Source organism: Eleutherodactylus coqui, chromosome 4 (genome assembly GCF_035609145.1).
Source record: "Eleutherodactylus coqui strain aEleCoq1 chromosome 4, aEleCoq1.hap1, whole genome shotgun sequence".
Classification (NCBI taxonomy): Eukaryota; Metazoa; Chordata; class Amphibia; order Anura; family Eleutherodactylidae; genus Eleutherodactylus; species Eleutherodactylus coqui.
This window is the reverse complement of record NC_089840.1, coordinates 80,214,512-80,240,781: the sequence shown is the minus strand read 5'-3', so window position 1 is coordinate 80,240,781 and position 26,270 is coordinate 80,214,512. Positions and strand designations below refer to the sequence as shown.

The following is a 26,270-nucleotide window of genomic DNA, read 5'->3' as shown; positions in this document are numbered from 1 at the left end:
CTGTATTATAGTCCCCAAAGCACAGACCAAATGAGAACTAAAATACGCTTGTCTGAAAATGGCTTTAAAGGGGTTTTCTGCCCTTTTTTCAACTGATGACCTATGGATAGATAATCAGTAGTTGATAGACAGGGATCCGCCATGCAGGATCCCCGTCCATCAGCTGATTGTCTGACCTGCTGTCAGTGCAGCGGGCTAAAAGTCCTCCTCAGTGGACAGGGAAGATAGCGGGAGCATCGGCTTCACTCCCTTTAAAATCAATGAGAGCGCTGCGCTGCTATTTTACTTCCTGCTCCTGTTTCTGACATCCTGTCCTGGGCAAAAAGTGAAATAGCAGCGTGGCGCTCCCCTAGATTTCAATAGAAGTGAAGATGACACTCCCACTTCCTTTTGTGTCCGCTGACAATCAGTTGATGGATAGGGATCCTGAGCGCTGGACCCCATCTGTCAACTACTGGTGACCTATTCAAAGGACTGATCATCAGTTGAAAAAAAGTCAGAAAACCCCTTTTAATGTTGATGTTCCTGTTTATTAGCAAAAGGCCAGAATACAGTGAACGCCGCAGTCAGAGTGGAAGTATGTATCCTGCAAAATGATGCCATTCAGGATCAGTGGAAAGCTGGTCAGCAATTTCACTAGTATTTATCACCCTGCTTGTATTTCACGTGTAGTAGAGAATACGGAAACACTGAATACTATATAAAAAGTTTCACGACAAGGACTTAACCCTTGGCAATCCAATTTTGGATTCAGGGTTTCCTAGGGGGTTTTCTCTTTCTGCTATTATACAATGGTGCTGTCTGCTGGCTAGAGCCAGTACTGCAGTATGGGACATGCTGGAGAAGCCCCGACAACAGAGCAGCCAATAATATACATTAAGAATACCCTGACGGACGTCTTCCGAAATTGGAGCTGTACAGCCTTCAATCAGAATGTCTTTAGATGTTAAACAGTGGATTGGAAAGGGTTAAAGGCTTAAAATGATCAGTCAGTGGAGTGATCAATGGGTGGCTGTAGCAAGTTGCACCAGTAGTAGGCGTTAAGTGTACCATTCAGTCAACTTTCATTTGCACAGATGCACGAATTACACATTTATACGAGTGCAGCTATGACAAGGCATCATCCTCACCGAGGAGAAAATTGGGTAGATTATATACTCCCCTTGTGACATCATTTACCCATGATTACTCATTGTTACTTTTACTTTGCTACTAAGTGTCCCACAGTGCAAGAAGAGAGAATATACACAAGCAAGAGTAACTTTTCCTTTCCATCTGCTGGATGATGCATAGCACAGGACAATATCATGCAGCTTTGGGTCAGCTGGGCTGTACAGTGGTTGGCACTATGGCATTGCATGGCCTCGCCCGCTGTGTACCTGTGAGATAGTCGAGTTCTTTGTTCTCGGTTACCTGGGTGTAATTAGTGTCTGCATGGCCTGGTGTCTCTGGGAGAGCACCTGCAGCAGGAGGACCGTGACGTGAGGGCGGGGGGCCGCACCAGATGTTCCCGCAGACAGATGGTGTTTCATTTTCAGGCTGCCTTAACCAACACTGAATGGTTCAACATATTAACTCTTTCACTACTGCCTTTTAGAATTTTTCTTTACATTGCCGGTGCACCGAAAAACATTAAATCGTAAATTGCTTTCTTAGTCTTCATGTTACATTTTGGATGTAATTTCCTTCTTCTATTACCTATTAATTTCAACATTGACAATTCTCCTCAACACTCCAGCATGGAGATAAGCCCATAAGATCTGACTAACCCCACCATCTAAATAAATAAAAACTTACGAAGACCTCTTCCTTCTCATATTGGATTGGATTACCCCCCCTCTATTAGTCCCAGCTCTTGAAGACTACTAAGATCCATAAATTACACACACGTCCATCAATTTCGATGGAAACAATGAAATGAACTGTAGAGGAAACTATCGGATGCCCCGCAGCTACTCCGTCATTAATAGCTGATCGCAAGCAGCGGGATCCTTCACAATCAGTTTGCCACAGTAGGAACTGCTTAATTAAAGGAGATTGGTCAAAGTGGACAACCTCTTAAATTTGGTATTAGTATACAATGAAATAATGAAGGTGGGCAATATGCATCGTTTATCTCAAGGTACCAAGCTACTAATTAGAGTCAATATACACGGATTGGCCATTTTATTAGAGACACCCATTTAGTAGCACGTTGGACCTTCTGTGGCCTTCAGGGCTGCAGCAGATCATCGTGATGTCCATCCACATGTTTCAGAGGACTCTTCTGTCTCTAATAAAGTGAATGGAGGGGATGTGCGCAGGAGATCTCTTACGGCTGCCTGCCTCTGTGTACTGCATAGATAAACAACTGCCTGTATACATGCATCAATAGTCTCTTGGTTTTTCGGTGAGCTAAAAACCAAGCCACTCTGAAAAGGGAGCAATTTCTCACTCAACGCCCTGTTGGTGGCCGTGTGCACACAGGTCAACTTTTGCCGAAAATCTGTGTTTGCAGCGCCTTTTTGGGCAATAATTGCCCTATGTAAAGGTACCTTTACCTACAAGAGAAGTGCAAACTGGCTAAGAGTTACAGATTCTCATTTCAGATGGCCTTAGTGGGAAGCACTGGTGTAACTATAGAGGATGCAGGGGATGCGGTTGCACCCGGGCCCACGAGCCTTAGGGGGCCCATAAGGCCTCTCTTCTCCATATAGGGAGCCCAGTACTATGAATAAAGCATTATAGTTGGGGGCCCTGTTACAGGTTTTGCATTGGGGCCCAGGAGCTTCAAGTTACGCCTCTGGTGGGAAGAGAGTACAAAGTATGGCAAACCTTAGCTACGTGTGATATTTTTGGTCACACAAAGCACCCCCCACTAGTTTATGGGCGGGTGCCAGGTAGGTCAAAACACTCAGCCAATCAGAGGCAGCGCTTTCTGGAGGCACGGATTTTTCAATCCCCAGTCAGCAGAATACAGAAGAAGACTGCCGGGGATGGGGAGAAAGTCGGACAGCGCTTCCAGGTGAGTTAACTTTTTTTTTCTCTACAGCTAGGGATGATTTTCAGGGTAAGGCTTATATTTCAAGCCCTTCCCCAAAAATAACTGCTGCGGGGGCTGCCTTCCACCCATTGCTTTCAATGAGGCTGCAGTAGTGCTGGCCCCATTGAAAGCAATGGGATAGCATCGGGGTCTTGTGCTACAGCTGTGATAGCTGTGGCAGGGCATTCTTTCATCCCATTGGGGAGTCCCATTATCACTGAACACTGTGCCAGTGCTGTCACAGTGTTCAGTGATGAGGGCACCTTCATGGAGCAGCTGCGCATATGAAACTTTGCCCATTCACACGTTTTCCGCTCATGCGAGCGGCAGGTTTTTTTCACGCACAAAGGCGTGCTCATCTGAATGAGGCCTAAAGAGGAACAAGGAGTCCTGGAAGTGATGATTTGGCACCCACAGAGCCCTGATCTCGACAGCATCGAGTTTTTGTTTTACATGAAAACACAGAAGGATTTGAGCAAGACTACATCCATATAAGATCTGGGGTTAGTTCTCTAAGATCTTTAGAACAACCTCCCTGCTGAGTTCCTTCAAGAACTGTGTGCAAATGTACCTAGAAAAACTGATGCTATTTTTAATGCAACTGGTGATGACACCAAATACTGATTTCATTAGAGTTTTCTTTCATTTGCTTGGCATTTTGTTAATAACAAAAATAAGCTATTAACACTTTTATTTTTGAAAGCATTCTTTACTCTGCAGCATTTTTTGCACATTTTGCCTAAAATTTTTTGCACAGTACTATATAAACTGAGCATGGTTCTAAGGGCTTATTAACACAAGCGTATATTGGCTACCGTTTTCACAGCCGGCCGATATACGCTACCATCTGAGCTGTCTTTCCCCTTCCCTCCCCCTTACCGGCTCTCTGCCTCTCTCCTCCCCTCCGGCTGTTTGCAATGGGAGGGGGCGGGACTGGGACGAAGCTAAGCTCCTGCCCCCTCCCCGCCCCATGTCTGCAGCCAGCAATCGGAGGGATGGTATATCGGCCAGCCATAAAAACGGCAGCCAATATATGCTCCTGTGAATAAGCCCTAAAGCTGTATTTATGTTATGAATTTGGTTCTGGTGCTGTATTTATCTACGGAGCTTGGTTATGGTGCTGTATTTATGTTATGAGCTTGGTTCTGGTACAGTATTTTTTCACTGAAGTATGGTGCTTTCTTTTTGCAGAATAAAGGCAGACTGCCTATCAGTGCAATATGTATCATTTGTTTCTGATAACTGGGAGGGAGGCTTTAAAAAAAATTCCATCCAGGGTGCCATTTAACCTAGGGCCAGTACGAAATACTGGGCATTCTTGTAGGGCGATTAGGTGATTGGTTTGTTCCCATTTTGAATTTTGCAATGGGGCCCTACTTCCCTCCGGATATCTTTATTGTAGTGAGCAAAAACATTTATTGCTATTCAAATAGGTCACATTAAATATAATCTCCTGCGATTCTCTGCCATAGTAGGAAACTTTGGCAGACCATTCCAGACCATGCTTGGCCGCCGTCTAGCAACTGTGCGCTCTCTGTTTTCGGCATGTCTTATGCTGGGTATAGCTGGCTGCCCTGGCATGCCATCCTCTTGTTCAGCATCCACAGTAATACGTAAGTGGGAGGAAAGATTCATGTGCAGTTCAGCTCTTGTAGAGAGGATGATATATGACAGTGTCAGCTCTGCTCTCTCACGGCCAGTAATTCTCTTGTTGTATTGTGAGGGAGGTGGGAGCCACATTGCCTTCCCACATAACATCAAGTACCCGGTGACAGCTCCTCTCTGGTAATCCAGCAAGAGCTGAGGAATACTGCATCATTCATGTATGTCTAAAGAGCCCACATCTATAGCTTTCTCTGATTCATTCACCTCCACAAGTGGGTCACTGAGCCCCCACCGTCAGTGATCGGTTTAAGGATAAGCATTCCTGAGGGAATCCATCACAATTGATTCCGCATCAGACAAGCCGAATGCTTCTCATTTATCAAATCACGAATAGAACAAAAATTTTTTGTATCTCATATGTAGAATTAGAATTGATGCATTGTCATGCGAACTGTAGCCATGATATGTTTGGTTGGTAAGCATTGTGTGTTTTAAGGGAGCCAGTGCCAAGATATTGGCACCAAGTCTAATTCTCACAAGTTGGAGTCCTAGTCACATTAGTGAGGGCTTGTGCTCTTGGCTGTCCACTATCCCACCAAAAGGAATCAAAAGCAGGATTTATTGACATGTGTTAATTTTCAGTGGGACCTCTTTTGGTCCTAATGACATTGGATACTCTCTGTTGAATACTTTCTACTAACGTCTAATATACTTCAGCTGGTATTTCCCTCCATTCAGCCTGCAAATGTCTATATATTATGGATCTGTGTCATATCAGTTCACAATACAGCAGTTATAGACTGCTATGGGCCCATACTGTATGGAGATTTTGGTTCACGCTTAGAGAAACCGTAATGGGGTATGATCCAAGACATAAAAAAATATTGATGCTTCTAGTTGAGGCTATGGTTTCTCATGAAAGCACCATACATTGGCTTATTGACTACCTATGGATCAGTATGGACTGGTAGAGTATGTTTGTAGTGACACATCTGACCAAAAATGACTAAATGTTGTGAGATCATTACAAATGTAGTGTTCATTGATTCCCATGGCACATCATTAAAGCGACCTTCTGGTTTTGAGACAAAATTCTAACCTGGCACCAGGGGGATGAGGGATATATTACCTGCAGTTGTTCTGCCCCGCCGATCCACCTGTCCAAGATGGCCACAATCTTCGGGCTACCTAATCCCCATGGTGCATCAGTAAAGATGGACTACGCATGCACTATACCTGCTCCTGTTTTCAGCTATCAGAGATAGTCACGACAATTTTCCAACGATTTAATCTACACTATAGCTGGTCTCTGATTGACCAAGGCTGCTCACATGATCAGCATTCACCAATCAGAGAACAGTGCACAGTGTGCATTAAGTAGTTCGAAAATTGCTGAGATCACTATATACCAGTATAAACTGTATAAAAAGGGGACCTGGAACTGGATGATCAGAGAGGAACAACTGCAGATAGTCCTGGGACAGAAGTTTGTCCCCAAACTTGAAGGTCACTTTAAGGAAGTACCAAAGGCTCATTTGGGGCCCTGCAGAGAGAGGGTATTATGGAAAATGTTGCTTGCATCCCCTTTACTTAGGGTCTGTGTAAATTTATAAATGGCATTGCTTCAATAAGTGCTGTAACTTTCCTAAGAAGGAAGGAGGAAGTCGGTCAAAGGATCACAAAGTCAAACTGCAAGAATGGTAATGGGAAGGGGAAACGTAATCCAAGTTCTCCTGTCCTGGATTGTGGTTACTGAAATAAATGTACCAACCTGAGAAATAAACCGGGCACTGTGTCAGCGACTAAGGCCTCCCTCACACAGGCGTTTTTGTACAGCATTTAGCGTTGCCTTTTTAGTGCAGCGCTAAACGCTGTACAGCACTCCCATTCATTTCAATGGGGCTGTTCACACAAGCGTCAAAATGTAGCGTCTTCAATGCTGCGCTTTGACAGCGATGCATGTTCTTTCTTTGGCCGTTTTCATCCCTGTGTCGCCCATTAAAATGAATGGGCCATGGTCTCAGCGCTGCTGAAAACGCGACACAACTTGGAACCACATTTTTAAAAGCGCTAAACAGAACCCCAAGCTATACTACCCGAAAAAAAGCAATACTCGCCTAGCTGGCGCTGTCCGGATCTCTCCCACTGCTCTCCTGAGCTCCGGGCAGGCTTCCGATCACTTGTCAGCACAGAAAGAGCATCTTTTGCTAGTGATGGGGTTTGAGGACCCCGACTCCAGCAAGAGATTGCTCTGATTGGTTCATCAAGCATTGGCTCTGATTGGCTGAGCCAGCACTTGAGGAACCAATCACAGCCATTGAAGGAATGGCTGTGATTGTTGCATCCAGCGCTGGCTCTGATTGGCTGAGTCAATAACTCAGCCAATCAGAGCACTCTCTTGCTGGAGGCGGGGTCTTCAAACCTAGTTACCAGCAAAAGATGCTCTGTCAGTGCTGACAAGTGCCCGGAGTTCCAGAGAGCAGCGGGAGGGACCCGGACGACGCCTGCTAGGTGAGTTTTTTTTTTTTTATAACTTCCTTGGCTGCGTTTTCAGCTGTATTTACACTGAATGATGATCATTTAGATTCTCACTGGATGGCGGGAATATGAATGTAATCATTCTGTGTAAAAGACGGCTGCCTATTTAGAGACAGCTGCCTATTCTCTTTCCTGCAGTTATCAGCTCTCGTGAGTGTGTTAGGCTTCTCCTCTCGGAGGGCTTCATATCCTTTCAGGGACAGCTATTGATCAGTCTGGACAAGACCTGCATCATTACCGTAAGCTCCACTTCTTTGTGAATAGTCCGTTACCACATGATAAATAATGTTGTATTTTGGACGATGTTGTCATCATTAGGAGAAGCATACTTCCATTTACAGTAAATGTGACATCCAAGCCAAACCTGAGGGGCCTTAATGTCATTACAATTTGATTTTGACACCACTGAGAAAGAATTGATTCACCTATGAAGCCATAAGAGTGCAGATGTCTATAAGGGAATGTATCACGTTTTTTACTGGATAAAGCCAGAAAGTCAAATATATTCTTCTTTTTTCTAATCCAGTTTTATTTTCTGGTTGTAGATTTTTAAAATCCTATGTACTGCACATGACTATGAGTGCAGCCATTTTGCTTGAGCCGCCTTTTAAAGGGCCACTGTCAGCACCACAAACTGTGATATGCTGGTCAGAAGTAAGGAAAAGGAGCTTTTGGGCAGGTATATTTTATACACACTTGGTCCCCGTTCCCGTTCTATGTCCCCGTGACCTTGGCACATGCACACAGTGTGACGCTTTTCAATCAGCTCTATGCGCACATTCTCCCGTTCTTCTATATGGAGGGTGCACATGAAATTCTTCTGAAAACTCAGTCACACTTTGGGCACTTGCAAAGTTCACAGGGACATGGCACAAGAATGGGGAACCAGGTGAGTATAAAACATACCTCTCTGGACTCCATGGACTCTGCAACACCATCCCATAACCACGACCTTTGAGCATTATTTCATAATTTATGGTGCTTAAAGGTGCTGACAGAGGTATTTTTCAAAGATATGCTTTACAGAATCTACACGGACCATAGGAAGTTATACAGTGGAGATGTTCATTGACTTCTGTGGGAGAGGGCCGTGAACATGCTCTATGACCTGTCTAGATGTCATTGTGCAGTGAGATGGGGAGAGGTGAGCTGTGACCATCTCCTATTGTGAATTAGGAATCCTACAGTATATTATCTATATATAGGTGCTACTGCAGTGAGCAGAAGCCAGCGAGAGTAGCCCGAGTGGGTGCACTAACTCTAACCTTGTCACGGTGGTTGCTACTTAACCTAGAATGGTGGCTTGTGCAGTAGGTGGGATTGCAATAAGGATTCTGGTGAGAGTAATTAAACATTAGTGTAAATTCGATGTGACACCAGTGCCTTTGAATACGTTGCAACGATGAAATAAAGAGACCAGTCCAGAGAAGGATCATTAAAACCGAGGGGCACGCAGTTTACTGGAGCTCAAAGAATAAATGCAACATTCACACTTGGCAGTTTAGCAGACGGTAGAAATTTCAACAACTTCTTCAATGCAGAACATTTACTCTTTGGCTCTTTCCTGAAGCGTGAGGCTGCTGGCCAAGTTAAGTGGTCGCTGTACGAGGAATGGGGAGAATAGTACAGGCTCTCCTGCGGACCCATGGTTGCAGTGCCTACTTTCTCTCCAGCTCCCGTGGGGTCTGCCCTGTCTCAGATTCCTTCTGGCAGTGGAAAAAGGCTCCTCGCTGGCCTTCTATACTCCCCTCCTGCTGACTCTATGACTAGGCTTCCTCCATGTCAGGACTTCTCCTCTCTAGCCCAGCCGCCTTAGGCTAGCCTAGCCTAAGCTAGACTCTGCCTCCTCTCAGAACTTCCAGAACAGAACTCAACTCCCTTTAACTGCCTAACCCAACCACGCTCTGTTTTTTATACTCTCCCTACTAACCAATCCTGAGCTAAGGGGAATTCTTCTACCCAATCCTTGTCCTAGCTAGGGTTGACTGACAAGTAACGGAGTGGGTTATGGTGCATTCTGCATAGTCATGCAGAGTTTGTTAGTAAAGACACCAAACATTAATTATTCCATGACCGTTTAGGGCAATACACATAACGAAATGTTAGTACACACTACACACGAGTTGGTTATAAAAGTGCTGTGGGACCCCAACTCTGGGGTACTACACTACCTTCCATGCAATCCTACCTACGATGATAATGAGATGACTGCTAAAAAGAGATTTCTAAAGAAATGCAGGCTGTCAGCAGTACACATATATATATTTTCAATGGAACTGCCTGAGATAGCCGAGTACAAGTAGTCAGCTAACTCCAGCAACCCCATCAAAAAGGAATGGAGCTGCGGCAGCGCATGCGTGGCCATTAGTGAATTCAATCTGATGTCACCATGGATGAGGGAATCATCCCCGAAGTGACACAAGAGGGGAACACGGGAACCCTGTTCTTAGGATTGTGGGCATCTCAGTGGTAAGGTCCCCACACATCCGACTTTTATCACCTATACTATGGAGTCTATCTTGGAACAACACCTTAAATTAGCCCCAAAGTATATTAGAAAGTTGCATGAGGCTGCATTCACATGGGTGAGAAAATCGTGCAAGTTTTGTGTGTTGCAAGACTCACACAAAAATACAACCAATTATTTGTATTGGATATATTTACATGAGTGATTTTGCTGGAAAATTTCCTGGAAAAATCCCAGCATGCTCTATTATCATGCAAGTCTTGCAAGAGAATAGAATATACAGGTGTGTAATCTCCCACTCGTCTCATAGCACATGGACGGAGTGGCCGTGTGCTGTACGATGCAAGCCGTGCCTGAGAATGTCAAGCACAACGCAGCCTCGCCCGTATGAATGCACCCTAAGGGGTATTCTGGTTACACAAAGCTGCTGTCTAATGAATGCTAATCAAATGCTATTAACGTTTACAATGTGGTTCTGCTTTGGATTTTGTGTCTGTAGCTCTAAAAACCATCACCTTCTCCTGGCACTTCAGAAGTGTTTATTCCCAGGTTGCCCCTGGATATGTCCTGTAGGCACTCCAGCGCTACAAGTTGGGCTTTCTCGGTAGGAACGACCAGGGATGTTTTTTTTTCTACTCAGCTCTCTGAACCCGATTACTGACCAATAGCAGGGCAGCAGTTAGTGGGGATGCACACAGGAAAGAGGTACAGTCCAGGAAATTGTGGCAAATCTAGTTTCAAGCTGCATGTCAGCAGGGATGAGGTGGCCATATTGGAAAATAGTGATGTGGAGAAACATCAGAAATGGAGGATAGAATAAGACAGTAATGGTTATATCTGGGGTTTTTGAAAATTTGCTTTACTGCCCCTTTAAACTTTACCTAAATGAGCAAGGACAACCCATTTTAGGGTTTCCATATATGCTACAGTAATGCTGCTGATGTTGAGCAATAGACTTTATATATTTACTGATAATGGCAACCAGTCTTCATTAGAAAAGGGGTCTTCATTAGAGATGAGCGAATGTACTCATTTCGAGTAATTACTCGATCGAGCACCGCGATTTTCGAGTAGTTCACTACTCGGGTGAAAAGATTTGGGGGGCGCCGGGGGGCGTGGCGGAGCGGGGGGTAGCAGCGGGGAACAGGGGGGAGCCCTCTCTCCCTCTCCCCCCCACTCCCCACTGCAACCCCCCACTCACCCACGGCGCCCCCCGAATCTTTTCGCCCGAGTACGGAAGTACTCGAAAATCGCGGCGCTTGGGCGAAAAAGGGGCATGGCCTAGTTGGTTCGCTCACCTCTAGTCTTCATCCACCCAGTCCAAGTGATTCTTGAAAGAACTTCAAAGATATAGTTACTCTATGTGAAGCGGGTTCTACGATACTAATACTTTTGTGATATTCTGGAATTTGAGAGCTCGTGCCAAAAATAAATTGCATTAAAAATGATCCTTATATGACCCAATTTTGCCTATAATGCTATCTTTCTTCTTAAACTTGCCATACACATGGGATTATTGTTGGCTCAGTCTAATGGCTATGGTCGCTCCCCCCACCTCCATAGGGATTAGTATGTACATTTTGCAAAAGTTAAAGATCTGTTGTGTTCCTTGACAATTGAAAGATCTTTTGACTGGCAATGATCCTACATGTCTTTTATTGAGCACACTGAGTAAACCTATACACTTCTCCAAAAGCTAATTGACAAAAGGTGTTTTAGTTAAGATGAGCTTGTTCGTTTGTGTTTGACACTAGCTTTTTCTTTCTGCGTTTTGGATATTTACTCAATGTGCTCCATAAAAGAACGGTACAATTGTTTTGCGTTATTAGTCAGATTGTGTTTGTTAATAATTGTGAGTTATATAATATATCAGATCACATAGATAACACAAAAATAGAAAACACCACATGGGGAGCTTAATCCTAAACCCTCCAACATGAGAAGACATTACCTACAAGTGAAGTGCTCGCCCTTATGAGAGCAACCCCGCATCAAGAACTTGGTAAGACCCTGATTTTCCCTAAATGATAACAGAATAGTGGAAAAGGTTAGATGACACCCAATGTATACAAAACAACTACAGTATTGGGAAAGATGTCCAAAGACCCCAGATGAATAAGTATAGCAAAAGCAGATTTATCTAAACTTAGTCATAGTTCAAACCCAGAAGCTGCTGACAAGACCAGAAACACCTTCTGACAGAAAATACAGTATAACCAGCACCTTCTGTTCAGAAGAGTTGGTTTAAATAACTAACCGATTGGCTGAGCATCAACTACCGCAGCCAGTCAATTAACAGCCAGAAGTAATTAACTCCTTGCTGACCAGTGCTGATAGAAATGAACACTTGCTAACATGGCACATCATGTCTGCTTGGTTCGAAGCTGCAACACCATCCCATAACCACGACCATATGCCAGCCGCACCAAGACAATTATTTAATAAATATTGCACTAGTGGCACTTTGTGGTCCCTCTTTTACTGGTAGAATAAATAAATTTAATAATAGTATGTGTAGTGGCCAGTAGTTAGGGTGTCTCTCTGTGACGTTGGTCCTCTTCTGGTGTATTGTAATTGTGTCTGTGTACGTGTATTCATGTTTGTCTGTTTTGTGTTGCTTCAGCCTATTTTGGTTGTGTGTTTTGTCTCCCTTACTTGCTGGTTGCGTGACGTGTGTGGTTGGTCAGGAACCTTGGGGGAGGAGTTAGAGTGAGTGGTAGTCGGGACATAAAGGAGAGAGGAGGTGTGATGCGGTGGTGCAGTAGTCAGCGTTACCGGAGAAGAGAGTGGAGATGTTGTCGTTAAAGGACACTTGAGGAGGAGACAGGAGATCTAATGCTGGTGCCCGAGCCGAGTCTCGGGCCTATCCCTGTGCCTATGGGATATCTCACCCCTCCAGGGAGTGTTTAGTGCAGATCCTGTTTTCCTGGAGTCGACGGTGGTGAAAGCATAGTCCTTCCTCCATGTTGGGTGCGAATGAGGACTGAGTAACCAAGTTGTTAAGTGTGACTGGAGCAGCAGAAAAAAAGACGTAATAGGAAAATGGAGAGGTCAGAAGCACACCCAGGGATCATCTGTCAGATAACTGAGACTGTGGATGCTTAGAGTTGGGGTAGGAGAAGAGTGCCTTCTGAATACAAACTTGTTGAGGTGAAGAAAAATACTAATGTGCTTGAAAATGTCATGCCTAAGACTGTTGTGATGCTTTGTCATAGAAGAATCTGAGTTGATTGTACAAGTAAAAGAAAACTGTGTGCCTCCGGTTTGAAACTATTCCTTTGACTGTGGACTTTATTATTCAGTTCACTTACTGTAAAGGGGCACTGGCGTCACGAGAACAAACAGGTAATAAAGGTATGTAGCACAGTTGCTATGACCGAGTCCTGTGTGCGGCTGAGCCGACTACGCTTTGGATCTTTCGAGAGAAGATGGTAGAGTTACCCCATGACACATCATCAGGATTTACCCCGCTGTCTCCCATGGCCAAAGAACTGACCTGGTCCGCTACATATGAGTGAGTAGCTACATCAACAGAGGGCCTCAGCAGGAAAACATGTGAACCGAAGGAGCTCCTGATTTGTATAAAGATTTGGTGCTTACACAGCTATGAAATATCATTTTGATGGCATCATCTTGTGAAGTTGCAGATTTCCATTCTTCAGCTCCCTTGATATTGGAAAGATCTTGTTCTCTGCTGGGAAATCAAAATGGTTGGATCTGTAAGGTCTTAATGATCTACCGTATATCAATAAGTAGCAGTGATTTCATTTCTAGTAGTTTCCTATTGGCAGTCTGGTATGTTGGGAACTGTTTGTTCCCATGGGCCAATAAACAATGCAGTTCCTGTTGTAAAAGATCTCTGATGTATACCTATAAATACGTTATGTGGTGTCTTAGGTAATGTATCTACGCATATTCTAATTTTCCTTACTACAGAATTGGCCTTTTGGGATTCCAGAGAATTACCCATTCAGAGAGTCTCAGACAATTATAAATGAGCTTACATACATGGTGTCCAATGATACCAATATATGATTACATTAAAAAAAATTCTTTTTACTAGGACTAGTTATAATTATGTAAAGGACATTTTAAAGGGCTGTACCAAAATAGACTGTTATCACCTATCCATATTCACTATCCATGGCTTGGGGGATGTTTATTGTATGCAATGGTTAGTACAACCTATGAACCTGGCAACAGGGTTATGGACATTCATTGATGCGCGTGGAGTGCTAATGCTACTGAGTCTGGTTCAATACGACAGAAGAGCTACTGTATCGCAAACTGTTGAAAAAGTTTAATGCTGGCTCTGATAGAAAGGTGTCACAGAGAATCCCAGCTTTCAGCATATGGGGCTATATTACCACATCCCACTCAGAGTGCCCATGGTGATCCTGGTGCACCACCAAAAGCACCTGCGTTGGGCACATGAGCCTCAGAATTGGACCACTGAGTAATGGAAGAACGTGGCCTGGTCTGATGAATCAAGATTTTTTTACATCATGTTGATTGCGCGTGTGTCACTTATGTGGGGAAGAGATAGTACCAGGATGCACTATGGGAAGTAAGTAAGCAGATGTGATGCTCTGGGCAATGTTCTGCCTGGCATTCATGCAGATGTTACTTTCGCAAGTATCAGTTACCTAAACAGACTAAAATTGACCAGGATTAGTTTGGAGAACACGATAAGGACTTCAGTGTGCTATTTTGGCCTCCAAACCCAGATGTCAATCTGATCGAGCATCTGTGGGAAGTGCTGGAAAAACAAGTCTGATCCATGGAGGCTCCACATCACAACTTACTGGGTCCTATTACAGTGAATTTGGAGGTTTCACATGGGCAAGAAAATCGTGTGATTTTTGCGCGATTTTCACGTGATGCGAGAGTCAGCAAAAAAAAAAGCAGATTATGGAACTAATGATTTCAATCGTTTCCTTCCCATTAGGGATGTTTTCACCGATGCGGTGTCGAGAGAACAAAAAAAATCGCAGCATGCTCTATCTTTTTGCAATGTGCGTTTTTTTTCCCCATCTCCCATGGTTCCTATGGAGCTTCCTTTTTGTGGCATCGCAATGCAACAAACTTGCAGGGCGATGCGGCAGGCATGATTTTGCGAGAAAAGGTAGCACTGATGCTCAAAAATTGCAGGAAAATGATGCGATTTTTCTCGCAGAAATGCACATGGCAGAGCCAGATTCCACATGCGGATGGTCCGCACAGCAGATGCGCCACACAGCTCGCCCTCAGTCATGTGCAGTACAGATTTATTTTTAACTCCTGCTCTTCCTGCGGTTTTCCATTGCGAACGGGCCACAGGTCAGACGGCTTCCATTGACTTCAATGTAAGCTGTCTGTGCAGACACTGCATGAAAATGGAGCATGCTGTGATTTTTCCTCCTCGATTAATTTCCATTCATGTGCATGAAAAATCACCTTTCCATAGCATGCTATGGAGGGCATTCGCTGCGGAACCCGGAGGCGGAGAGAAGAGCCTAATGGTTATACCCTCCCAAACACAAAATAATAATTTGTATATTGTATTAACATGTATGCGCTCAAAAATAGACAAAGACACTTTAAAATAAAGGAGTAGGTGGCTGAACTAGATGTGGAGTATGTCCATAGAGGAACTATGTGGATGTTAGCTAGACAAGCTGCAGGGGTATAATACAAAGGTGTGAGTTAATAGAGGTAGTCAGAGAAATCTATAGTGGACCCTACCTGAGCTCCCTTGATAAAGCCTTGTGGCGAAACATGTTGGGAGGGCATGTGTTATACATTTTTTAGATTAGGTTTTTTAGATTAATGCTACGTATGAGAATGCTAGGGCAGGACCTATCTTCCCACTTTATTTCTCAACTTCACGGGCACTAGCGCAGAGTTTGAAAAGTCAGAGAGAAAAAGAAAAACCCAGTTCATTCGCAGCTGCACTCTGTAGCCATGACCATAGTTGCGCTCACACCTATCTGTTTAAACCCTAAAGATAACATGTCAATTTTACTGCACCATGAACGCTGTAAAAACGAACACCCCTCTACTCCCAAGAATAACACCATTGTGCTTTTTTCTGTTTCACCCCACTTAGAATTTTTTTTACGTTTTCCAGTACCTTCTATGACAGTGATGGCGAATTTTTTAGAGACCGAGTGCGAAAACTGCAACCCAAAACCGCAAACACGCAAGAGGGTGGGGCTTATCACGACGTATGATTTTACCTCCTTCGTTATAAAAAGGGCAGGCCTGTTTCAAAACAGACAGGGTGCAGATTTTGACTGCTTTTTGGATGTGGAAATGTTGCGGGATTTGCCACGGAAATTTTCGCTGAGGAGATTCTGCAGCATTTCTGCCATGTGCAAACATTCCCCAGTAGTGACCCCCACAGTGACCTCAGCAGTAATAGTAACTCCTACAGTGGTTTCAGTAGTAATAGTGTCCCCAAAATGGCCTCAGTAGTAATAGTGACCCCCACTTCGGCCTCTGCAGTAATAGTGACCCCCTCAGTAGTAATTGTGACCTCCACAGTAGCCCCAGTAGTAATAGTGTCCCCCACAGCGGCCCCAGGAGTAATAGTAACCCCAACAGTGGTCTCAGCAGTAATAGTGACCCCCACAGTGGTCTCAGCAGTAATAGTGACCCCCACAGTGGTCTCAGCAGTAATAGTGACCCCCACAGTGGTCTCAGCAGTAATAGTGACCCCCACAGTGGTCTCAGCAGTAATAGTGACCCCCACAGTGGTCTCAGCAGTAATAGTGACTCCCACTGTGGTCTCAGCAGTAATAGTGACTCCCACAGCAACCCCAGCAGTAATAGTGACCCCCACAGTAGCCCCAGCAGTAATAATGACCCCCACAGTAGCCATAGCAGTAATAGTGACCCCTCTACAGTGGCCCCAGTAGTAAGTGTCCCCAACATTGTCTCCAGTAATAATAGTGTCCCCCACAGTGTCTCCAGTAATAGTGTCCCCCACAGTGTCTCCAGTAATAGTGTCCCCCACAGTGTCTCCAGTAGTAATAGTGTCTCACACAGTGTCCCCAGTACTAATAGTGTCCCCCGAAATAGCCTCTGCAGTAATAGTGACCCCCTCAGTAGTAATAGTGACCTCCACAGTAGCCCCAGTAGTAATAGTATCCCCCACAGTGGCCCCAGTAGTGATAGTGACCCCCACAGTGGTCTCAGCAGTAATAGTGACCCCCTCAGTGGTCTCAGCAGTAATAGTGACCCCCTCAGTGGTCTAGTGACCCCCACAGTAGCCATAGCAGTAATAGTGACCCCCCCCCCACAGTGGCCCCATTAGTAAGTGTCCCCAAAATTGTCTCTAGTAATAGTGTCCCCCACAGTGTCTCCAGTAGTAATAGTGTCTCCCACAGTAGCCCCAGTAGTAATAGTGTCCCCTACAGTAGCCTCAGTAGTAATAGTGTCCCCTACAGTAGCCTCAGTAGTAATAGTGTCCCCTACAGTAGCCTCAGTAGTAATAGTGTCCCCTACAGTAGCCTCAGTAGTAATAGTGTCCCCTACAGTAGCCTCAGTAGTAATAGTGTCCCCTACAGTAGCCTCAGTAGTAATAGTGTCCCCTACAGTAGCCTCAGTAGTAATAGTGTCCCCTACAGTAGCCTCAGTAGTAATAGTGACCCCTACAGTAGCCTCAGTAGTAATAGTGACCCTCACAGTAGCCCCAGTAGTAATAGTGACCCTCACAGTAGCCCCAGTAGTAATAGTGACCCTCACAGTAGCCCCAGTAGTAATAGTGACCCTCACAGTAGCCCCAGTAGTAATAGTGACCCTCACAGTAGCCCCAGTAGTAATAGTGACCCTCACAGTAGCCCCAGTAGGAATAGTGACTCTCACAGTAGCCCCAGTAGTAATAGTGACCCTCACAGTAGCCCCAGTATGAATAGTGACTCTCACAGTAGCCTCAGTAGTAATAGTGACCCCTACAGTAGCCTCAGTAGTAATAGTGACCCTCACAGTAGCCCCAGTAGTAATAGTGACCCTCACAGTAGCACCAGTAGCAATAGTGACCCTCACAGTAGCCCCAGCAGTAATATGGACCCCAGAGAAGCCCCAGTGGTAATGCTATTACTACTGGGGCCGATATAGCGGACACTATTACTAATAGTATCCCCTATATCAGCCCCAGTAGTAATAGTGCCCCCCTGAGACTCATACAGTTAGCTGCTCCTCCTCGTTGAAGCACCACTGCTCCTCTGCTCATCGCTGCTGCATGGAATCAAGGTCAGGGGAGGAGGATCCCGGGTGCACACTGACATCAAAGTGTGCGTTTAGAATCAGCGCTGCTAAGTAAATACCGGCCAGGGAGCTGCGGCACCCTGGCCGGTATTCACTACCATGGTGAGCAGGCGTCGGCTTGCGTGTCAGCAGAGAAGGCTCTGCGTGCTGCCTCTGGCACGTGTGCCATAGGTCCGACGCCGTCAGCTGCTCAACACATTAGTGAATACCAGCAGGGGCCGCGGCTCCCCTTCCAGCATTCACTCAGGAGCACTGCTAGCAGTGCTGATCCTGCGCACACTGTGACGTCAGTGTGCAGCCAGGATCCTCCTTCGCCTCCCCTGATGTCTCCTACTTGGTTCCGCGAGAGCAGGGGAGGAGGCGTCCGGCAGCACACTGACGTCACAGTGTGCACCCAGGATCAGCACCAGCAGCAGCGTAGAGCAGAGGAGGTGGAGGGGGTAAGTACATGAGACTTACTGGGGCCGCTGTGGGATGTTACTATTACTACTGGAGCCCGCTGTGGGATGTCACTATTACTACTGTGGGCCACTTTGGGGGTCACTATTACTACTGTGGCCATGGTGGGATGTCACTATTACTACTGGGGGCTGCTGTGGGATGTTACTATTATTACTGGGGGATCGGCTGAGGGATGTTACTATTACTACTGGGGGCCGCTGTGGGGGGTCACTATTACCGCTGGGGCAGCTGTGGGGGGGTCACTATTACCGCTGAGGCCACTGTGGGGGATCACTATTACTTCTGGGGCCACTGTGGGTGGTCACCATTACCGCTGGGGCCACTGTGGGTGGTCACCATTACCGCTGGGGCCACTGTGGGTGGTCACCATTACCGCTGGGGCCACTGTGGGGGGTCCCCATTACCGCTGGGGCCACTGTGCGGGGTCACGATTACTGTCGGGGCCGCTGTGTGGGGTCACGATTACCATTAAGGCCGCTGTGGAGGGTCACTATTACTGCTGGGGCCGCTGTGGAGGGTCACTATTGCTGCTGGGGCCGCTGTGGAGGGTCACTATTACCGCTGGGGCCACCGTGGGGGTCATTATTACCACTAGGGTATGTTTACATGTGGCGGAAATGGGCAGGGCTGTTTCAAAATAAACAGCGTGCAGACTTTGACTGCTTTTTGGATGCGGAAATGCTGCAGAATTTGCCATAGAAATTTCCGCTCAGGACATTTTGCAGCATTTCTGCATCCAAAAAGCTGTCAAAATCTGCACGCTGTCTATTCTGAAGCGGCCCTGGCCTTTTTAGAACAAGGGAGGTAAAATCATATGTCGTGATAAGCCCCGCCCCCTGACATGTTCGCACTTTGCAATAAATAAGTGGGTTTGGGGTTGCAGTTTGGGCACTCGGTCTCTAAAAGGTTCGCCATCACTGGTATAGCATATTATTTATATATATATATATATATAATGGTACCAATGAAAAATACAACTTGCCCTACAAAAACAAGCACTCATGTAACTATAATTGCCAGAAAAATAAAAAAGCTATAATGTTTTGAATGTGGAGATGGCGATGGCATACTACAAAATGTGACCTGCTGTAGTAATCAAATATGTATTTTTTTGCAATGATTACAAAATCTGTTCAAAGTTCACATACAGTGGAAGAAGAAACTATTGCCCTACTACTGACCATTATGAGCAGCACGTTATCAGGAGCACTCCAGTTCTTATAGTGTTAAGCTGCACATACACATTAGCTGAAAGTCTGCTGAAATGGCCACTTTTGGTCATATCTGCCATTTATTGTTTGAACATTCCATATAAACGATTATTCACAATGATTAATAATAACCGATCGATGACAGCATTTTACTTAACCACCTTGCGCAAATACATTTAGTTTTTAATCATGATTCTGATCTGCTACATGTTGATGGTCATATATTGCCAGCTTTAGAGTACGGAGGTGCCCATACACAAAGGGCTGGTTTTAGACAAAGTATGGCTCTGGGCAAAATAAAAAGTGGGGCACGGAAATCTGAAATATTGTGCCAGCAGTCAGTCAGTCAACTCAATAAATTAAATTTGATCATGTTTTACCCCAATTGTCAGACCCAAGGCCAGACCGGACTAAATAAAAAAAAAACATATTGAGCCCCAGATCAGCCTGCACTGCTCGGTACATACATGAAAATGCAATAGGCAGCAGGCAGACGGCTCCTGTGGCTTCCTCCACCCTGGCACTCCTAACAAGATGCTCACGTTGTGTGCATTCAGACCAGGGGAAGATTAGGGCTGCCATGGGCCCTGGGCTTTAAGAAGATTCTGGGCTCTTTACTAGTCTAAAGTTTTAATGATGGTCTGATATGTACTGCCCAGATACAGTAACAGAACCAAACCTATGGCACAATACAATAACAGAACCAATCTTAGTTACAATAACAGAAGCAAGTATACTGCATAGACATAAAACCAAAACCAAGCTTACTGCATAGAAATGATAACAAATTCAAGCTTACTGCATAGATACAGGACCAAACCAGGTACATAGATACAGTACCAGAACTAAGCTTACAGCATAGATATGATACTGGAACCAGATACATTTATACGATATCAGCATCAAGTTTACTACACAGATACAGTACCAGAACCAAGTTTACTACATAGATGTGGTATCAGAAAAAAGCTTACTACGTAGATACAATACTAGAATCAAGCTTATTACATAGATACAGTACCAGAAACAAGCTAACTACATAGATACAATACTAAAATCAGGTACAAATATACAATACCAGAACATTTTGTGACCTGCTACACGGGAGCCAGGATGGGCCATGTCTGTAGTACAAATCCAGGTAGCTCTGACATGAATTCTGTGGACAGAAGTTATCGCCCTGTGAGCGCTAGGTGGCCTCCGTAAACACGTACTCTGCCAGTCTGCCATGGTGTTCCATCTTCACATTGCCACCAGTCTCTTTGCTCTCCTGTTCTGGACCTGCTGCCTCCTGCTGTATTTTACAAGAGCTATGCTCTTCTAAGGAGGGGCAGCGCCACAGCCCAAAAGCAATGGCAGAACTGTAGACAGGGAGCCCTGGAGAGTTGCCCGGTCACCCCCCCACCCCCACCCCCACCAACAACACCCGCTCTGCATACGCATTAAACTAAAGTTGATGAAAATAGACAATTACAACCAATCATACAATCGTTCAGGTGAAATATAGTAATGAACAATCATTTTAGTCAATTCATGACAAACTGTTATGATCTGGAAAAAAGTTGTTCGCATTGGAAATTTTCTTCTGATAGTCGGATGAAAGATATTTCATCTACAAAAATCTGTCTTTGAAAGAATGTTCCCAGAAAGTTTGTCCATCGCCCGGAGTCATTGAATACATATGGCCAGTTTGAACAACTGTAATGGGCAATATGGACTAAAATTTGTATAGCTGCACCTGCAAAACAATCCGTCACTTGCTCAATAATTATTCACCTATCAGCCTACTTTTATATAGTGTATATGACTAGCTTAAGCCCAGTAGTTGTGGAAACATGAAGTCTCTTCTTTGAAAGGTAACATCCAACTGTTGTTCCAACTAGAACTTCAAAGAAACTAGTCATTATTAGAGAAGAGCGAACCTACTCGGTTCGGGTGTTTTTGGACCCGAGCACCGCTTTTTCCGAGTAACTGACTACTCGGACGAAAAGATTCGTGGGGCGCCGGGGGTGCGCGGGGTTGCAGAGGGAAGTGGGGAGGAGAGAGAGAGCTCCCCCCTGTTCCCCACTGCTAGCCCACGCTCCACCACGCCGCCCCCCCGAATCTTTTCGTTTGAGTAGTCAGTTACTTTGAAAAAGCGGTGCTCGGGTCCAAAACACCCGAACTGAGTACGTTCGCTCATCTCTAGTCATTATGCTTTGTAGTTTGTGTTTTTCTGTTAGATTCAGAACATTGCCTTTAACCCTTTGCAATCCAATTTTGGATTCAGGGTTTCCTAGGGGGCTTTCTCTTTCTGCCATTATACAATGGCACCATCTGCTGGCTAGAGCCAGTACTGCAGTATGTGACATGCCGGAGAGGCCCCTGACAACAGAGCAGCCAGTAATCTACAGTAAGAATACCCTGCCGGACGTCTTCCGACATCGGAGCTGTACAGGCTTCAATCAGAATGTTGGAAGACGTCAGACAGTGGATTGGAAAGGGTTAATATTAACGTCTGGGGGTTATTTATTGATCCAGATTTTTCCAGAACTTTTTCCAAAACCATTCTGCTAAATTCCAATATACTTGATTTCCTATCTAAATTTTAAGCTGCTCAGTTGTGTTATTTCAAATAACCAAGATGACAGAGATCTTAAAATACCAACTACAGAGTGACCTTACATTGTACTATGATATGCCAAGCCTGCTGTAGTAATGTGCAATAATCTACTAGGGTCCCTTTCGCTTCAAGCGTTGCAATGATGCCCACTCAGACTTGGGGCCCACTGGAGCATCTTCTTTTAATTTGAGTGGCCAAGCCAAGCCTGGAGCTTAAGTTTAAACTGATGAACCTTACAACATGGTTTATTAGCAAAAGCCAAGTTGCTGGAAACGTCTGTATTGTAAATGAATTCAATGTCAAGGTCACCATAAGACACATACGTGCGTCATATATTAAGATGCTCAGCACAGGGATAGCAGGCTCATTAGTCATGCACATAATTTTATTTTTTTTTATCAGAGATTGAAAGTCTTTTTTTTTTTTTTTTAAAGATAAAATTTCGATTAAACGCGTATTTGGTAACAATTTCACCAGGTATTTTAACTGACTGAGAGGATAAAACATGTTTAAAAGGCTTCTTTGATAGTTTTTTTTGAGTAGTTTTCCTTAAGATGTACAGTATCTGTCGCCTACACACATCACAGGAAGTTGTTTAATGTGCTGAAAGAATAATCAGCTCTTTTAGTTCCCTATGAATAAGCAACATAGCAAAGGTTGAACTTCATTGAGCTCTGGTTGAATTTGACAGGCTTTACGTTGAGTTTGATAGACCTTGGGTTGAACTTGATAGACCTCAACATGAAGTAGTAAGTACTGTTGTTTTGCTCACTGGGGTATTAAGTTCAAATTCAACCAAGGGGAACAGCTGCATATAATTTGTATGTTTTACCTGTGAGTCTCCTCTGGGGACACTGGTTTCCCTCCATTCTCCAAAAAACATAGTGGAAGGTTATTTGTTCTCCTGTAAAATTGCTCCTAGTGTATGTGAGTCTGAGACAGGGAAATTGTACTGTGAGCACCATTGGAGACTAGCGTGGGTGATGATGATTTCTGTACAGAGCTGCAGAATATGTATGCACTATACAGGGTGACCATAAAAAAAAACATCTATGGACAAATGAGATCTTTTATACATGTCATGAGATATGTGTATGGAGCTTACTTGCCTGATGTTAGAAAAAATTATTGCCACTGATTTGCCATGCGATTGTCACAAGCCACTGTGACATTCACACAGGCTTTGTGGTGAAGGGTATGTATAAAAGATTTTGCTCCTAGCAAGGAGAGTATTTCATCCTGGCTGACTGTTACATTAAGTGAGCAAACAAACTTCGGGCCCACACGAACGTGACAGGACATAAACGACTGACGACACACTCGCCATGCATACCTGTACACATAAGCAGATGTAGAGCTATAAAAATACAAGGTATTGGTTCGTATATTGGCCAAAGTAGTTAAGCCCGCAAGCCGCAATCAAGTTGTCTTGCAGGTCCCTCCCCTTGCAAGATCACTAACTCCTAACTGAAGGGAGCATGGCAGGAACCTACCTAATAAACAAGGCGATCGCCTTGATAAAGGCGGTCCCGCGCTGGAAGCTCAGTCATGACTATCCCTCAAGGGTTAATACAACAGAACCAGAACAGACTGGCACACAGAACACAAATCACATAGCAACACACTAGGGTTAGCATGCCAGATGCACAAGCATATAGAACAGGACAGTTCACTCCTCATGTCTAGCCACCTGCACAGACATACAGAGCATGACACTGTTCACACCATATACACAAAACAGGGCTATCCACACCTAATGTCTGGCCACCTGTACAAACACTGGACTAGCCCCTGTTCACACTAACCACAGAACAGGACTGTCCACACCTAATGTCTGCCCACATCCACAAACACTGCACTAGCCCCTATTCAAACACATAACACATGTACAGGCATGCCAAACCAACAAACCCTAGAGTGAAGAGAAACTAGCTTCCTCTTAGAGAGGGAGGATATTTAACTACAACAAGACCAGTGGTGATTGGCTAGCAGGAGAACACCACACCCAGCCAGCTAAATCATTCCACACCTGTGAGGCTGTGCTGCGAGAAACCTATGTGGTACAACAGATCCCACCCAGCACAACTCTACACTGACGTTAGCCATTGGGTGGATATTTAAGAAACCGCTTAGAAAACAATAGCTGTTCTGCCTGTGGACACAGAAAGTCAGTCTGTGTGAGACTCAAATGTGAACTTTGAGTACTGTAAGGTTGCCAAGTGCATGTTTAAGCTGGCAGAAGAGAAGCTCTCCTGTACTAATTTAGTTCCTGTATTTTGTTTTACTTGCATCCTTATTTATAAACCTGATCGAGTGTTGGATGAAAGCTGCTCTTTGCGGCTTGGCTTCATGTTGGATGAAGGTGATATGTGTGTGGCCTTTGACCTCAGAAAAGGCGATCCCAAGCTCAAATCTCATACTAACCATGAATAAATGCATTGTTATGCCAATTTGTCTTGAATTGAATCCCTTCGGTTATTTTAGCACTGGCTTGCGCCACACACATGCCCTCGTACAATGTTGGAAAGATTTTAGGATAGGTATTTTTGTAGGCACTCTGTATAAGAAACATGAAAAAAGAAAAATATAAAGAAAAAAGAACCTAAAGTTGGACTTCATAGACTACCAAATAAACCTGGTGGACTTGATGTGTAAATTTTATTACCATTTCAGCATTAGTACCGATGTGTCATGTTTGATACTACTATCTATTACCTACCTACTATTCCAATTATACCTGGTTTATGACTACTGACTTTATTAAGGGTTTGATAAGTGATATGCAGCTTTATTTTTATGCAGTATGCTATGCAGAAGTAAACAAAAAACTGCTTGTCTTGCAGGCGAAAGACAGTGACGAAGATGATGAAGTGGCTGTCAGCTTGGATCGAGACCGCTTCATGGATGAATTCTTTGAACAGGTATGATGTTGTGCGTCTATCCAGGGTGTCTATCAAAAAAACATTATCTGAAATGTGATATGCACTTAAGGACTTGTTGTTTTCAAAATAATTAAGCTATTCAGAAGCAGAATACTAATAGTAATAATAAATGATATAGTTAAATAATTGCTTCTCTTCATTTCTCAACCTTTAACCCCTTCCCGCTATATGACGTACATTTACGTCATGCAGCATTGGGGTATGTATGAAGAAAGATCGTGGGGCGACCTCTCCATGCAGCGCAGGCGTCAGCTGTTTATTACAGCTGACAACCGCAGGCAATAGCTGCAATCAGACGTGCGGCCGATTGCGGCTATTAACTCTTTAAATGCTGTTCGGGGGTTCCGTATGTCCCCCCACGGTGAGATCGCAGGGAGCTGTGCGGGTGTCATGGCAACCAGGGTCCTCCTGAAAGCCCCCAGGGATGTCTCTGCAGACTGCCTAGCAAGCCATCCCCGTGGGATGGTTTGATAGACTGCCTGTAAGATTGCTATAGCATTACATCATACTGCAGGACCGATCAAAGCATCGCTAGTTGTGGTCCCCTAGGGGGGGCTAAAAAAGAAAGTAATCAGATCAATAGTCTTACTGATTATAAAAAAAATTTTTTAAAGTAATAAAAGTTTAAATCACCCCTCTTGCCCTATCTATAATAAAAAATCTAAATCATAAAACAAAAATACATACTTGGTATCTCCGCATCCGTAAAAGTCCGATCTATCAAAGTAGTGCATTATTTACCCGGCACGGTGAACGTAAAGAAAAAAAATAAATCAAGAACACCAGAAAAGCACTTTTTCAGTCACCCTGTCTCCCAGAAAAAATGCAATGAAAAGCGAACAAAAAGTCATATGTAAGCCAAAATGGCACCAACGTAAACTACAGGATGTAGACTACGTCGACAGAAAAATAAAAAAGTTATTGCGCGCAGAAAATGACGGCAGAAAATAATTTTAAAAAATTAAATGTCTTTGAAAAAAAATAAAAGTAGTACAGCAAGAAAGTGCCCTTCAGGCCTCGGTCAGACGGGTGTTTTTTGCCGCGATTTGCGGATCGCATGATGGATGCGCATCCGCAAATCGCGTGACCGGGGCCGAAAAATCGGACAATACAATACAGCCAGCTCCATTGAAAGCAATGGGCTGCTGGCGAGCGTGGGATGAATTTTCGG

At 44.5% G+C, this 26,270-nt stretch overlaps 1 protein-coding gene across 3 annotated transcripts in view; it reads left to right on the top strand.

The window, feature by feature from the left end:
- STX1A (syntaxin 1A) overlaps positions 1-26,270 on the top strand; it is a 172,115-nt gene that overhangs the window by 69,976 nt on the left and 75,869 nt on the right. For all 3 annotated transcript variants that reach the window (XR_010792557.1, XM_066599731.1, XM_066599732.1), the window contains exon 2: positions 25,001-25,078. Coding sequence is in view for 2 of the 3 variants with exons in the window: in XM_066599731.1 (XP_066455828.1) it covers positions 25,001-25,078 (78 nt within the window). In the remaining variant the exon portion in view is untranslated. The remainder of the gene's footprint in view (positions 1-25,000; positions 25,079-26,270) is intronic.